The 13,289-nt window shown below is 35.2% G+C and overlaps 1 protein-coding gene across 1 annotated transcript; it reads right to left on the bottom strand.

Annotated features, from left to right (window-relative positions):
* Positions 1–2,526: 2,526 nt before the first annotated feature.
* Positions 2,527–12,270, bottom strand: LOC145617217 (TOM1-like protein 6). Its single transcript, XM_081671906.1, has 10 exons — positions 11,874–12,270; positions 11,267–11,345; positions 11,085–11,183; positions 8,954–9,067; positions 5,145–5,305; positions 4,937–5,018; positions 4,727–4,812; positions 4,303–4,584; positions 3,592–3,838; positions 2,527–3,453 (listed from the first exon to the last, which is right to left on the bottom strand). The coding sequence occupies exons 1-10, from the start codon at positions 12,011–12,013 to the stop codon at positions 2,737–2,739; spliced, it is 2,007 nt and encodes a 668-aa protein (XP_081528032.1). The 5' UTR covers positions 12,014–12,270; the 3' UTR covers positions 2,527–2,736.
* Positions 12,271–13,289: the final 1,019 nt, after the last annotated feature.

The following is a 13,289-nucleotide window of genomic DNA, read 5'->3' as shown; positions in this document are numbered from 1 at the left end:
TGTAACCCATCCGCCTCCCCTCGAAAAACCCCTGAAAACACCTCCTTGATTGGTTAAAACCCGCAACCACCCCTCCCCCACCCTCAAAACTGTAGCTAGATTTTCGAGGGCGGGGGGAAGGGTGGTTGTGAGTTTTAGGCGGTTAAGGAAGTGTTTTTAGGGGGTTTTTCGAGGGGAGGGGGAGGGGTTATTGGAAAGAGGAGGGGTTTTTGCGGGGGGAGCAGTTACGGGAAAGGGGAAGGGTTTTCAGGGGGAGGGGTAGCTGAGATGGGGGGAGGGCGGCGAGGGGACGAAGGGTGTGGGGGGGGGGGGGTTTCGGTGGTGGACAAGTGGGGGTATGGTGGTGGCTTAAGAAAGGGAATGGAAAAACTTGGGGGGTGGCGGAATCAACTTGGATGACTTTGAGGGGGGAGATAAAAGGAATGGAAAAGGAGCCTAATAAACAACATTAAAGGGAATAAGGGTAGTTGATTCCCTTACCTTTGATGAATAGCCCCAAACAAACGGCCCCATAGGGTGAATTTGGGTGGGCAAAGGTTCTCGTGGCGACTGGGCGGAAGTTCTTATTGCGGCTGGGCGATGGTTCTAACAGCTAGGAGGTGGTTGCGGTATTTCTAGTGGTAATGTGGTGCTGTGGTGGTTCCGGTGGCTTGTGGTAGTTTTGGGTAGTCGGTTGGCGTTTTCAAAGGTGGTGAAGGTAGTTGGGTGAAGAGGAGTTTGAGGGTTAGAAAATGGGGCAATGGGAGGGGTAAAGGGTATGACTGAATTTGTATAACAAATACCAACAAAAGGATTTATGGTAGTTCATTGCTTATCCCTTTGTTGAATACCCCCAACCAAACATCCCATAATCTTATGGATACTTAATAAAATCATCTTAATGAATAGTTTATTAACAATTAATTGTTAATTAAAGATATTATGGGTCGAATTTCTACATCGACGTACGTGACCAATCAAAATAGAACACTTAAATAAAACATAGTACAATCGGATTAGTTTCAACTTTCAATCAATATATCAGATCAAGCCATGTTTTGAAAACTCTTAGTGACTTAGACCTTGTTTGGTAATTAGCTGGTAGCTAATTGATATAGCTGGTTGTAATAGCTAATTTGACTAGCTGGTTATAATCAGCTGATTGTGTAAAAATGTTTGATAAATAGCTTTAATTGTTAGCGTTTTAGTGTATTTAAGAAACAAAAAACCGATTGTTCAATAAGCTAATTTGAAAAAGCTCTAATAATGAGTTTTTCTAAAAGAGTTTTTTGAGCTAAAAAAGCTCTTTTAATAAGCTATTTACCAAACACCAAAATTAGCTTTTTTAATTAGTCAAACATCTAAATTTCAAAATAAGCTAAAAGCTCTTTTAAAAACTCTTTACCAAACACACCCTTCCCTGTTCTTTTGAGCTTCTGGGTAGAGCAGAGCAAATTGAAGCAGAGCCGAGCAGCACTACTACCACTACCACTACCACTACCACTACTTATTATTATTATTATTTATTACTACTACTACTATTGTTACTATTGTTAATAATATCGCATTATTATTATAATCATTTAATTTTATTATTAAATATAAATTGTTATTATATTAATTGTAATAATAATAATAATTATTATTAAATATTATTTAATTAATATTTTTATTATTATTATTAAAAATTATAAATATTATTTATATTATTATTAATAAAAAATTAATAATTAGTATTTTCTTTAAATATTATTATCTTTAAAAATTAATTTTTATTTTAAAAAATAAATTATTATTATTATTAATTAATTAATTAATTAATTATAAGTATTATTAATACTGTTATTATCATTTTATAATTACTATTATTACTACTACTATTATTAATATTATTAAATAGTAATTATTATTATTAACATTATAATTATTAAATATTGATTATTATTAATATTATTATCATTAAATATTAATTATTAATTATTATTGAATATTAATTTTTAATTATTATTAAATATTATTTATTATTATTATTATTATTATTATTATTATTATTACATATTAATTATATTATTATTATTATTTTTAAATATTAATTATTTATTATTATTATTATTAAATAATAGTTATTATTATAATAATTCAATATTAAGTATTATTTTTAAGCAGAGCAGATTGAAGCATAGCAGATTTCAGCAGAGTAGAGCAGCTTTAAAGAACTGGGCCTTTGTGTGGTATCTATCGTGCTCTATGTTTTACACAAAAAGAGCCCACAAATGTTTCAGAAAGTACATTCCAGGCCTGTTTAATTCTTGGCCCAGGCCTGTTCGACTCTTGGTCCAACTCCTGTTTGTATAATGAAATTTCTAGTCCTGTTAAAGACTAGAAATTTCACTTTTTTTTTTTGGCACAAACATCATCGTATATAAAAGGTAATTTTGTAAGCAACAAAAAGATAACAAAAAAAGGAACGCGTTCTTGATATGAAGTATGAACAAGCACTTTACAAAAAGGTTAGGAAATGATATGAACAAGCACTTCACAAAAAGGTTAGGAAACAATCGAGAAAATTTATTAAAAATTCTATTATAAATCATTGGAAGTACCAACACCACACGTTCAAGCCAACATCACAATATGTCTGAATAATTACAAGCCCAGTGTGTGTAGATATACACATCTATTCACATGTATGCATGAGTAATCCAATTCAAGGTCATTGCACAATTGAACTCGAACGTTGCTACCCCTTCCAAACTATCATATTCGGGTTCCTGATGCACTTGAATACGGACCACTCTTGATCTTGCCTTCTGAGCCACCCAAGACATTGAGATCTTCAAAGAGACGATAAGATGGAACATAAGGCTTCTGCCCTGAAGAAGGGATACCAACAGAGCCATTATTCAACACCGTAGTGTTTCCATTCATACCTAACCCATTGCCTACCCTTGCAGGAAAAGAGTTGGCATGCTGAAATGGTCGAGCTCCTTGCATAGGTAGTGAGGAAGAATTATTAGCCACTTGTGAATTTGCGTATGGGTTATTGTTCATAGATGGGGGATTTTGGAAGGAATTGGTATGCTGAAGTGAACGGATGCCTGGCATTGGAGAGGAGTTGCCAGCAGCTTGAGGATTGGAATACATTTGCTGATTTCCATACTGTGAATATCCATTTTGTGATGACCACCCTCCTTGCATAGACATGGAGTAATTGTTCATATTTCCTTGAGAATTTGGGTATTGGTATGGATTAGACCCTGGAATGTGGCCATTGCCATAACCGGAGGTTGCCTCCCATGGAGGTGGGGGATAGGCAGAAGAAAATTGTGAGTAACCCTGTGGAGATTGTGTTGGCATCTGAGATTGCATCGACTGGTAATGTGTTTGTAAATGAGGTGTAGACTGTGTCATTTGCTGGGGCTGAGGCTGTGGTTGAGGCTGTGCCCATGGCACAACATAGCTGTTGAGAGAAGCCTATCAAAAAGCAACAATGTGCGTCGTCAATCCCAATATCATGTTAGGATGAAAATCTATATAATTCATAAAAATAAAAATACTATTTAAAAGTATAATGACAATTCACAGTCAACTAAACAAAGATAAACTGTGTACCTCAAATGTGTCTTGTACAGGAGCTGAGGTTGGAGCTTGCGAGGTTTCAGAAGAAGTTGAACTTGTAGTCAGAACAAGGCTCAAAAGATCAATAAGGTCCTGCTCTTTTGAACTAGTTGTCGTCGTAGTTGCAGGTGATGGTGCATCAAATAATACTAGTGCATTATTGCTACCACTGGAGGAGGCTGCATCTTCTGTAGAAACTGTTCCAGCACTATGTGAAGGTGCAGCTTGTGCCTTTAAGTGCCTGCAATAAGATCATGTTAAACCAATAATAATTTAAGCAGAAAGAGACTAAACTGAATATTTAAAGTACAAAAAAATTGAGATGCTAAAATCAGATGTAACCATTGTGTTACACAGACAAAGCAGATATTAAAACATGCAACTGCTAGGTTGACTGGTAGTTGACAAGTTTTCAAGGATGTGCATAGTGTGTAGCCAAGAAGGCCCAAGGATTTTTGGGCATTCATAATTTATAGCCAAGTTGGCCCAAATATTCATGGACGTGCATGATTTTGTAGCCTGAGCATCATTCGTCCATGGTGGTGATTTAAATTTGCAGATCTCGATGACCTTATAAATTGTCTAGAAAGTACACAGAGAAAGCTACCAGCATAAAGTAATAAAGGAGCTGCTCAAACTGCTTGGAATATTAAAAGAAATACTACATTGAAACAAGTGGATAATAAATCATATTAAAAGAGTAACCTTCGAGCAAGCAATGCAAACTCATCCTCCTCTTCCTCCTCTTCAGCTAGAGCCTTTGAACCAGGCGCCTCAGAGGCTGGAGAATCGTTGCCCTCTACAGGTGATTTGTCTCTTGCCTCGGTAACTTTAGCATTGGATTCTTCAACTGATTCCTTCTGTTGAACACTAACATCCCTCTTATGATTTGGTAGAGGGGCGCCGGAGGCTATTCCATCATGCCTTGCAATCACGCTTTGCAAGGAATCATTCATCTCAAGACCCTGAGCAAGAAGTTCCTCATCCCTGCCAACCAACCAAAATAAGATTGCAAAATGAGCAGGCCACTAAGATGGGTCACAAAATAACAAATTGACCAACTCCTGGTCACACACGAAAATTTATACAAAAAGTAACAAAAAAAAAAGCTCATTCCAGCAATACTAACGTAGTAGTAGTGATCATTTGCATCAACTTCTTCTGATTTGTACGACAACGCTCAACAAGATCTACAATTACTTCATCTTTCACAGACTACAAAAAAAATTGAAAAAGAAATAAAACATGAGATGCTTTTTTTTTTTTTTAACCCTTTCCTAAAAACCAATAATCCACAACATAATCCAATACTATCATATAAATACAGATGTTTCCATACCATGCGATCATTAGGATTGACTGCTTGGAGCATGTCATCCAGGAGCTCAAACGCATTCTGCATAGATTCCAAAGTCGAATTGCTGGCCAAAACACAGCTAATAGGTTAAGTATAATATTCGGGCAAAAATATTGCAGTTTTGCATGACAAATCTTTGTTGTCATATAGACTACTGAACAAGAGCATGTTGTCATATTAGTGATAGTACCTTAAGCTCTCAACCTCAGAACTCATGGCTTCATCCAGCCTCCGCGAAGAATTGGCAGGCATGCCAAAGCCAACTTGAGCAACTCTTGATGGGTGGGTGACTGGTGGTGTAATCACTGGGGCTGAGCGAGGAGAGCGCTGGGGAAAATGGACGCCAGAACGCTGCCATGAGAATATATCGCAGTTAGCATGTCAATAAAGCAATGTATCCAGATGACTAGTTGACTACAGACAGCATAGTCAAACAAGCTACAGAAAATATACCAACAAAATAAAAATTGTTTGTGATACATCTTAAATCTTTCTATGTTGTAGATTTATCGCTTCTCCAAACCAAATCAACTCTAGAAAAAGAAATTTTTTATTAAGTAACATGCATAATCAAACTGTAATGATGTTCTTCATAAAATCCCATCATATATAGCATCAAAACAATTCCAGCTTTAGTGGGGATCACATCCTGAGAACAGCCCCATTAATACGGAGACTTACTTGTACAACAACTAAAAGGAACCTACATTGCCTACCATTAATCCAAAGGTAATAACTGTCAACTCGGTATCTTCATACTAATTCCACCACATTTCCCCTGCAAACGAGTCAACAATGGTCTCTTTTCAGCAACCAACAACCTTGGTAACAAAGTAGCCAAAACAAGAAGTTTTGCCAGTTTATGCATCGGCAGCATGACCTTTAGGACTACTCTACTTTTTGCATTGGGGATGATCTGTTACATACAGTGTTTGAAAAGGCGCGCCTTCGCTGAGGCACAAGGCAATAGGGGTCATGCGCGGCGTTAGGGGTCATGCGCCTTTTGGGGTTTAGGCGAGGCGATTTTGATGAGGCAAAGCTAAGGCACACCCCTGAGGGCACAAATATTTTTTCAGAATTGTTTTATTGTTTATTATATGCGTCTCGAGTCTTTTTATACATTGATTACAGATTTACAATAGTCATCTTTATTGTTGAAAATATCCTTCCCTTATGTCATCATAAAACTGCATCACCTACCATCGCCCATCTCCCTCTCTCTATTTGTGTACTGCACCTGTTCTCCAATCAAGAGAGAGAGAGAGAGAGAGAGAGAGAGAGAGAGAAGCAGTAGTATTATAATTCAAACTACTACTAAGGGTAAGTTTATCGGTTTATCCCAAGACTGAGACTTATACTCCAGACTCTGCCACATCAGATTTCCACTAACTTTTAATTACTTTTTTATTATTCAGACTCATACAAGACTTTCTCCAATTTCACACATTATTCCAAGACCCAGTCCAGATTTACTTATCCAATTAATATTTATAACATTAATTTATTTATATATTTATTTCATTTATTAATTATTTTAATATGGTGAGTTGGCAACTCACTATTGGACAACATAATTATTTTTGTCCATTTGTATAGTCTCAACTCTCAAGATGGGTTTTAGAATCCAAATCTCATCTCAAGTCTTGGTAGACATTATTGCTAGAATCTTGCTCAAGACTTGTCTAAAGACTCATCTTAAGACTAGGGATAAACTTACCCTAAAACTTAAACTGCTCCTAATACTCAAGACTTGTCTCAACGACAAAGATACATGTAATCATCATTGCCTTTGAGCACCTTCTTCAAAGCTCCTAATACTCCTACTCCAAGTACTTGATCAAATTCTGATATTCCTTTTTTAATTTGAGCGGGTGGGGGTCATCCTGATCATATTCCTTTTTTAATTTGAGCGGGTGGGGGTCATCCTGATCATATTCCTTTTTTAATTTGAGCGGGTGGGGGTCATCCTGATCTAGATGAAGAAAAGGAAGATGGAGATGGCCCTATGTTTTGTAAGAGATGTGCTTTGAGCAAAAAAAGGTCTTCTCATGTACAGTGAATATGATGTGTGAATTTATCCTTCATTGATTTCCATTTTTCAAGCTTTACTCTCTTTGGTAACCATGATGGAAAGGAAGATCAAGATAGCCTTCCTTTACTTTTCTCTTGCATGATATGTATTTTGAGCAAAAAAGGGTGGGTCTTGATATGTGATGTACAGTGCATAACTGCATACTATGCAACTACGCCTTCCACATAGGAGTTCTCATGCGAATACAGGTTAATGAGTGCAGAACAACTAGATATCAGAATATGATCCTTAAAGATGGGATTAATGAAGATGATCCAAAGATTAGACTAATCTTAAAAATTGCTAAAAATTCACATTATTTTCCCTTCAAGTTTTCTACAGCAATGCATATATCTATGATTTTTTTTCCTTTTCATTCTTGCAAAGTGGTGACAATTAACCTGGAAGTATTTATACAAGGAAAGTGGACACACACACACACACACAGACACTCTCCTCCTTTTGCAATTTGCAATGGGTTGAAGAAGCATGGACAGAACAGCAGTAGTAAATGATGCAACTTAAGCATAGCCGTGGCATGTCTCAAAAAAAAAAAAAAAAAAAAAAAAGCATAGCAGTAGTATATGATGCAGCTTAAACAAATTGCCAACAAGTAATTTAATGCCAGCGGTGGATGGTTGACATTCAAAGCCATCCAGAGTGCTATTTCACATAGAACACAAGATACAAGACATTAGGCTAATAAAACTTAAGAAGAGGCTATCCAATCATTCAATCACACCCAGGATGCAGAGTAAAGCACCAGAAATCTGAATCTAAAAGGCACTCCATAGTCCATATAGGCAAGTACAGTAGGTATTAAAGGGGCGTTTGGTTGGGGGGTTTCAAGAAACGGAATGGGAATCAACAGCTACGATTCCCTTTAATGTTGTTTGTTTGTCTAATTTAATCATTCCCTTTCCCCTCTGATTACCCAATTTTCTTCCATCATGATTCCCCAGCCCCCCAACGGAATCATCCATTACCCAAAAATCCTCTACATCCAACAACCATAACCAACTTTGACCACCATTAAAACATACACCACCACCTGACTTGGTCTACCAGAAGCCTCCCACTGCCACAACCGTCCCCACCGACAACCTCACCGTAGCCGTCAGCACCACCGACACCCCACCGTAGCCGTCACCATCACCGACGACCCCACCTTCAAACGCCCCTAAAACTCCAACGCTCCACGAAACCGCTTTGAAACTACCAGGATACATCCAGAACCATTAATCAAAACCACTACAACCACCCCGAAGCCCCACCACCACCACCACCACCAAAAAAAAACCACATACAACCTCCCAATTACTACTAATTTTAAAACTAAAAAATTATAAGTGAAAAAATTACCTTGTTATATCATCAAATATGGCTTTAGAAGGTGAAATACACCCATAAAAACTCCAGATCTAGAGTTTTTAAGGGTGAATTTGACCTTTAAAACCTTCAATTTTACAAGTATATTTCATGTGGAGGTACTAGAATTAGATGAGAGAGAAAATGTCGGTTATGGGGCCTTAGAGGGGCAGCGACGTGAAGGTGGCGGTGTGAACAAGTGGCGGTGGCAATAGGGAAGGGGTATCAAGGCTGGAGGTGTGGATGGTGCTCCATTAATATGAGGGAGAAGACAGAGAAGTTTTTTTCAGAAGTTGATGGATGATATGTAACTTATTACTAATGTAACCCAAACAACATACTACATCAAAAGGTATCATTTCTTTTCCCCCTCAATCCCTTTCTTGATTCCATTCCGTTTACCCCGTCTGCACCAAACGGCCCCTAAAGAGCTTTATGGTCAAATTACATGCTTTGCATGTACGACACAGTTCTGAAATGAGTCCCATAACTACCTAAATGGGAGTTTATAATATCTACGGGTGCCCACGCACTCAAAAACATAAGCTGAATGTGCTTACCCTCAGTTCATCACAAGCCCAGTAATACTGAGAATATTTTCCACCAGGACCACCAAATGCTTCTTGCCATGAATCCAGAAGTACCAAAATTTTCTCTCTTACATGCACGTCAGCCTGAAAAATCATTTTAAAAAATCCAGATGTTAGGTAAAAAAAATAAAAGCATTTTAACAGCTTTAACAAAAACGTTAACTCGTTAAGAAGATACAAACAGAGAATTTAGACAGGCATGTTTTATGCAGACAATAAAATCTTAACAGCTCAGATATATTTGACCTTCTCCATGAGGCAACACAGCAGCCAAAGATCTCCTCAAGGATCCATTTGCCAGTGTGCTATAATTAAATCCAGGAAGACAAACCACATGTTCCTAAATATACAAGATATAACCTATCTGAGTGTAATTCTTCGGACCATTCTGAATCAAATTCTTCCTGTATATCACATTATCCTTCACAAATTCTACATACCAAAGAGTCAACCATTATGTTGCCAGCTATTCATACAAGCACCATTAATGCTTTCAGACACAGCAGCAAAAGCTTAGTAAGTAGTATCTAGACACAAGATTTTAAACAGGTTTTTTAAAGGAAGTAAGGGGAGAGGTTGTGTAAGGGGAGAGGTTGCGTGGTTGTTAGCTAATAGGTAAAACAAATGGGGAGAAAAGCCAAAATAACTTCAAACATCTTGTTGTAGAGGTCGAAGAGGAGAAATAATTGAGAGCAAAGCTTCCAAAACGAAAAGGAAGGGAGAAAAATGAATTTTGAGACAACGGGAAACAAAGACAGAAAATGAGAGAGGAGAAAATTGAAGAGCGAACTGACATGGAATAGCTTGACCGGTGACAAATCAGTGCCAGATAATCTATGTCAATTTTGAGACCACCATTGCTAACCAATTTGAAAGTTGGGGTTTTCATCAAATAGGGAATTATGTTTTACAATTGAAATTGAAGATAGATCATGTAGATAATAGGGCTTTTGTTCCAAATTCAAAACTAAAAGCCTAGGTAAGATTTATTTGATGAAATTTTCCATATTTTTGTGGAATTCAATTCAGAACTACTCTTCACATTAATCTCTACACAAGGCAACCCAGCCACATAGCAAAGCTAGATATATATGCTGACAACCAAGTATAGAAAAGCTCACTAATTTCCTACTGGTTCTTTCAAAAGTTGATTTGGAGTTATCCACCTTAGAAAGAGGGATTTTGTACTAAAATCAAGCTGGCATGGCATTAAATAAAATAAATTACGAATATATATAGACTCACTGTATGTTTATTAAGCCTAAAAGATTTGGGTGTCGTGTCTGACACGATGTCGAAGGATCCGACACTCTAGATTTTATAAAATTTCATATAAGGCTACTATATATTTGGGTGTCGTATCTTGTCATAATGTCGGAAGATCTGACACGCGACACTCGTAGTGCAGTAAGGTGTCAGACAGTCGAAGTATGATTCCTCTAAACATTCTCTTTGATTTTCTCGATAATAGGAATCATATACAGCAAAAGATGGTATTTCACTCATTAATTTTTCCATAACATAATGAACCGTAAAATTGAACATCACAATCAAAACTCAAAAGTAATGCATGGTACTATAAGTTGACCTTTTCATTTTTGCATAATATTGTGCATGAAAATCAAACTATTTCATGATACCATTGGTTAATTTTGCCAATTTTCCAATGATATCCGCAAAAAGATGGTATTCCATTCATCAACTTTCACAGCATAATGAACCATATAATTGAACATCACAATCAAAAGTATTGCATGAATACATGTCACTATAAGTTGATCTGGCCATTTTTGCATAATATCAAATGTGAAAATCAAGAGTATTTCATGATAGCATTGGTTGATTTTGCCAATTATCCAGTGATAACAGCAAAAGATACTATTTCATTCATTAATATTCATAACATAATGAACCATAAAATTAATCACAATCGAAAGTACAGCATGAATGCAGGATACTATAAGTTGATCTTGCCATATTTGCATGATATAGTACATGACAATCAAAAATATTTCACAATACAATTCGTTGATTTTGCCAACTTTGCATGATATTGTACTTAAAAATCAAAAGCATTTCGCGACAATCTCCAAAATCGTACCTTTTTCTTTACGAGTTTGATCATCTCATCCAATATCTTTCGCTCAGCAATGTGGTAGTGTATATACTCGCCACAATTCTTAACCATAGTCTCTAACAGCTACAACACACCACTTTATAAATCAGTAAAATTATAAGCAATAAATCATGTAAAAAGGAAGAACAAAAATTAACAAATTATACCGTTAAAGTAAGCAATTGAACTTTAGGATTCTTGTTCAGCAATCTCCTTTTCACTTCTTTCACCACGTCTTTCGCCAACCTAATTATTCAGCAAGCAAAAACATCAGTCTTATTCTTCAATTACACTTTTTACCCTAAAATTTAAAATTCTTCCAAATTATCCAAAATTAAAAACAGAATACTTTCATTTATATTTATTAATAGACAATTAAATTCAAAAAATTATTATAAACAAAATTAAAAAAAAATTCTGATAATCAAACACTAATTCATAACAATTCCTTTTTTTTTTTTATCTAACAGACAAAATTCTTGGAACAATTAATAATTTCGAATGGTTCGAGTAACAGCACATTAAAAAAAACTCAAAACCTAAATAAATAAATATAAAAATAAACTCCGAACAGCAATAATTTCAGAAAAATCAACCAAAAATTGTAGAAAAATTTAAATTGAACAAACAAACTCAGAATCATAATTGATGATAAAAAAAATCGCTCAAAATACTGAATAAAAACTAGAAAATCATTTTAAAAACACTAAAAAAAATATCAAAAAATTTACAAAAAGTCAAACAACAAAAAAAAAGAAGAAATTAAGAAATTACCAGTGATTAGAATTACAAAAATCACAAATATCAATATTCAAAGTCCAATCAGGACCAACGAGAAGCTCGCTGGTAGCCTTATCAACTCGACTCGTAGCTGAAGCTGACGACGAAGACGATAACGACAACGACGGCAACATCTTCCTTCTTCTTCTTCAAAATTTCGTCAAATTTTTATAATTCTTTTTTTTTTCCAGAGTGATAATTAATTTCAGAGAAAGAAAATAAATAGAGATAAATAAATTAAAATATATAATGAAAATTCAAGGAAAAAGAGGGGTTTTGTAGAGAGTGAAGATAGAGAGAGAAAGTGGAGGAGAGAGAAAGTTGAAGAGAATTATGAGGGAAAAATTAAGAAACCCTTGAAAAGAGGTGAGAGAATTTTGTTGAGGAAGAAGAAGAAGACTTAATCTATATCTATATCTATACTTAGTATTTAAAAAGACAAACCACAAATCTATACTAAGCCACATGTCACCATAATCACTCATATGCCACATGTCACCTCTCTTAATCCTTTCTTTTTAAATTCCCATTTTAATATAAAAACAAAATATATAAATAATGTTTGAGTCTTTAATCTTTATGCATTCTAAAACTTACAAATTTAAGTAAGAACATTAAGTGTTTCATATTCAATATAGTAAATTAAAGTTAACTAATTAGCGTTCATTACATTAACAATAAAATAGTTTTTTCATCTCCTTAACTTAAATATAACTTAAACCAATGTGTCATTTCATACCCTACAATATCTATGTATATATACCTAGCTAAATTCCACAACAACACCGACACTTTTCAAGAAAAATAACCTAAGTAACAAGCCGTGCATCGAACGGGTCAAAAGGCTAGTTTATTTTAATTTAACTTTATTTTTATTTTAATTTTATTTTATGTTTGTGTGGTTAATTAATTATTTTTTTTTTTTTTTGTTTTAGCGGAAATTACGTTGTTTCTTGTTTCAGTTGTTTTTTTTTTTTTGAATGTGAATCAAAGTTGGCGTTCGAGTAGGGAGAGAGTCGAGAGACTAGTCTTACAAGTCGACACGTGTAAAAAACATGCAAGAGTATCCGAAGCTATAGTAATTATGATATCAACTATGGAAGTTGTTACTTGTCATTGATTATGAGTAACTTTTGGTAAATTAAGGACATAGCAAATTAGCAATATTCTATATTCGGAATTATACATGTGGGTGTACCTAAAAGACGGTGTTAGTAAATCGCATATGGTCGAAGTAAACGCATAACATTATTACTTTAGATGCACCCGTGAGTATGGTGTCTGATTTTAGTAATTGGAACGAAGAAATTATTGATTATTTCTAAGATTTTTATCCATATTGCATATTCTATAGTTACTGAATTGAGGGAGATTAGTTTTGATATGTTTCAACATAAACAAAACACTTGT

This window comes from Chenopodium album, chromosome 26 (assembly GCF_948465745.1).
Source record: "Chenopodium album chromosome 26, dcCheAlbu1.1, whole genome shotgun sequence".
Classification (NCBI taxonomy): domain Eukaryota; kingdom Viridiplantae; phylum Streptophyta; class Magnoliopsida; order Caryophyllales; family Amaranthaceae; genus Chenopodium; species Chenopodium album.
The sequence above is the reverse complement of the archived record's forward strand: the minus strand, read 5'-3'. Positions and strand labels throughout refer to the sequence as shown.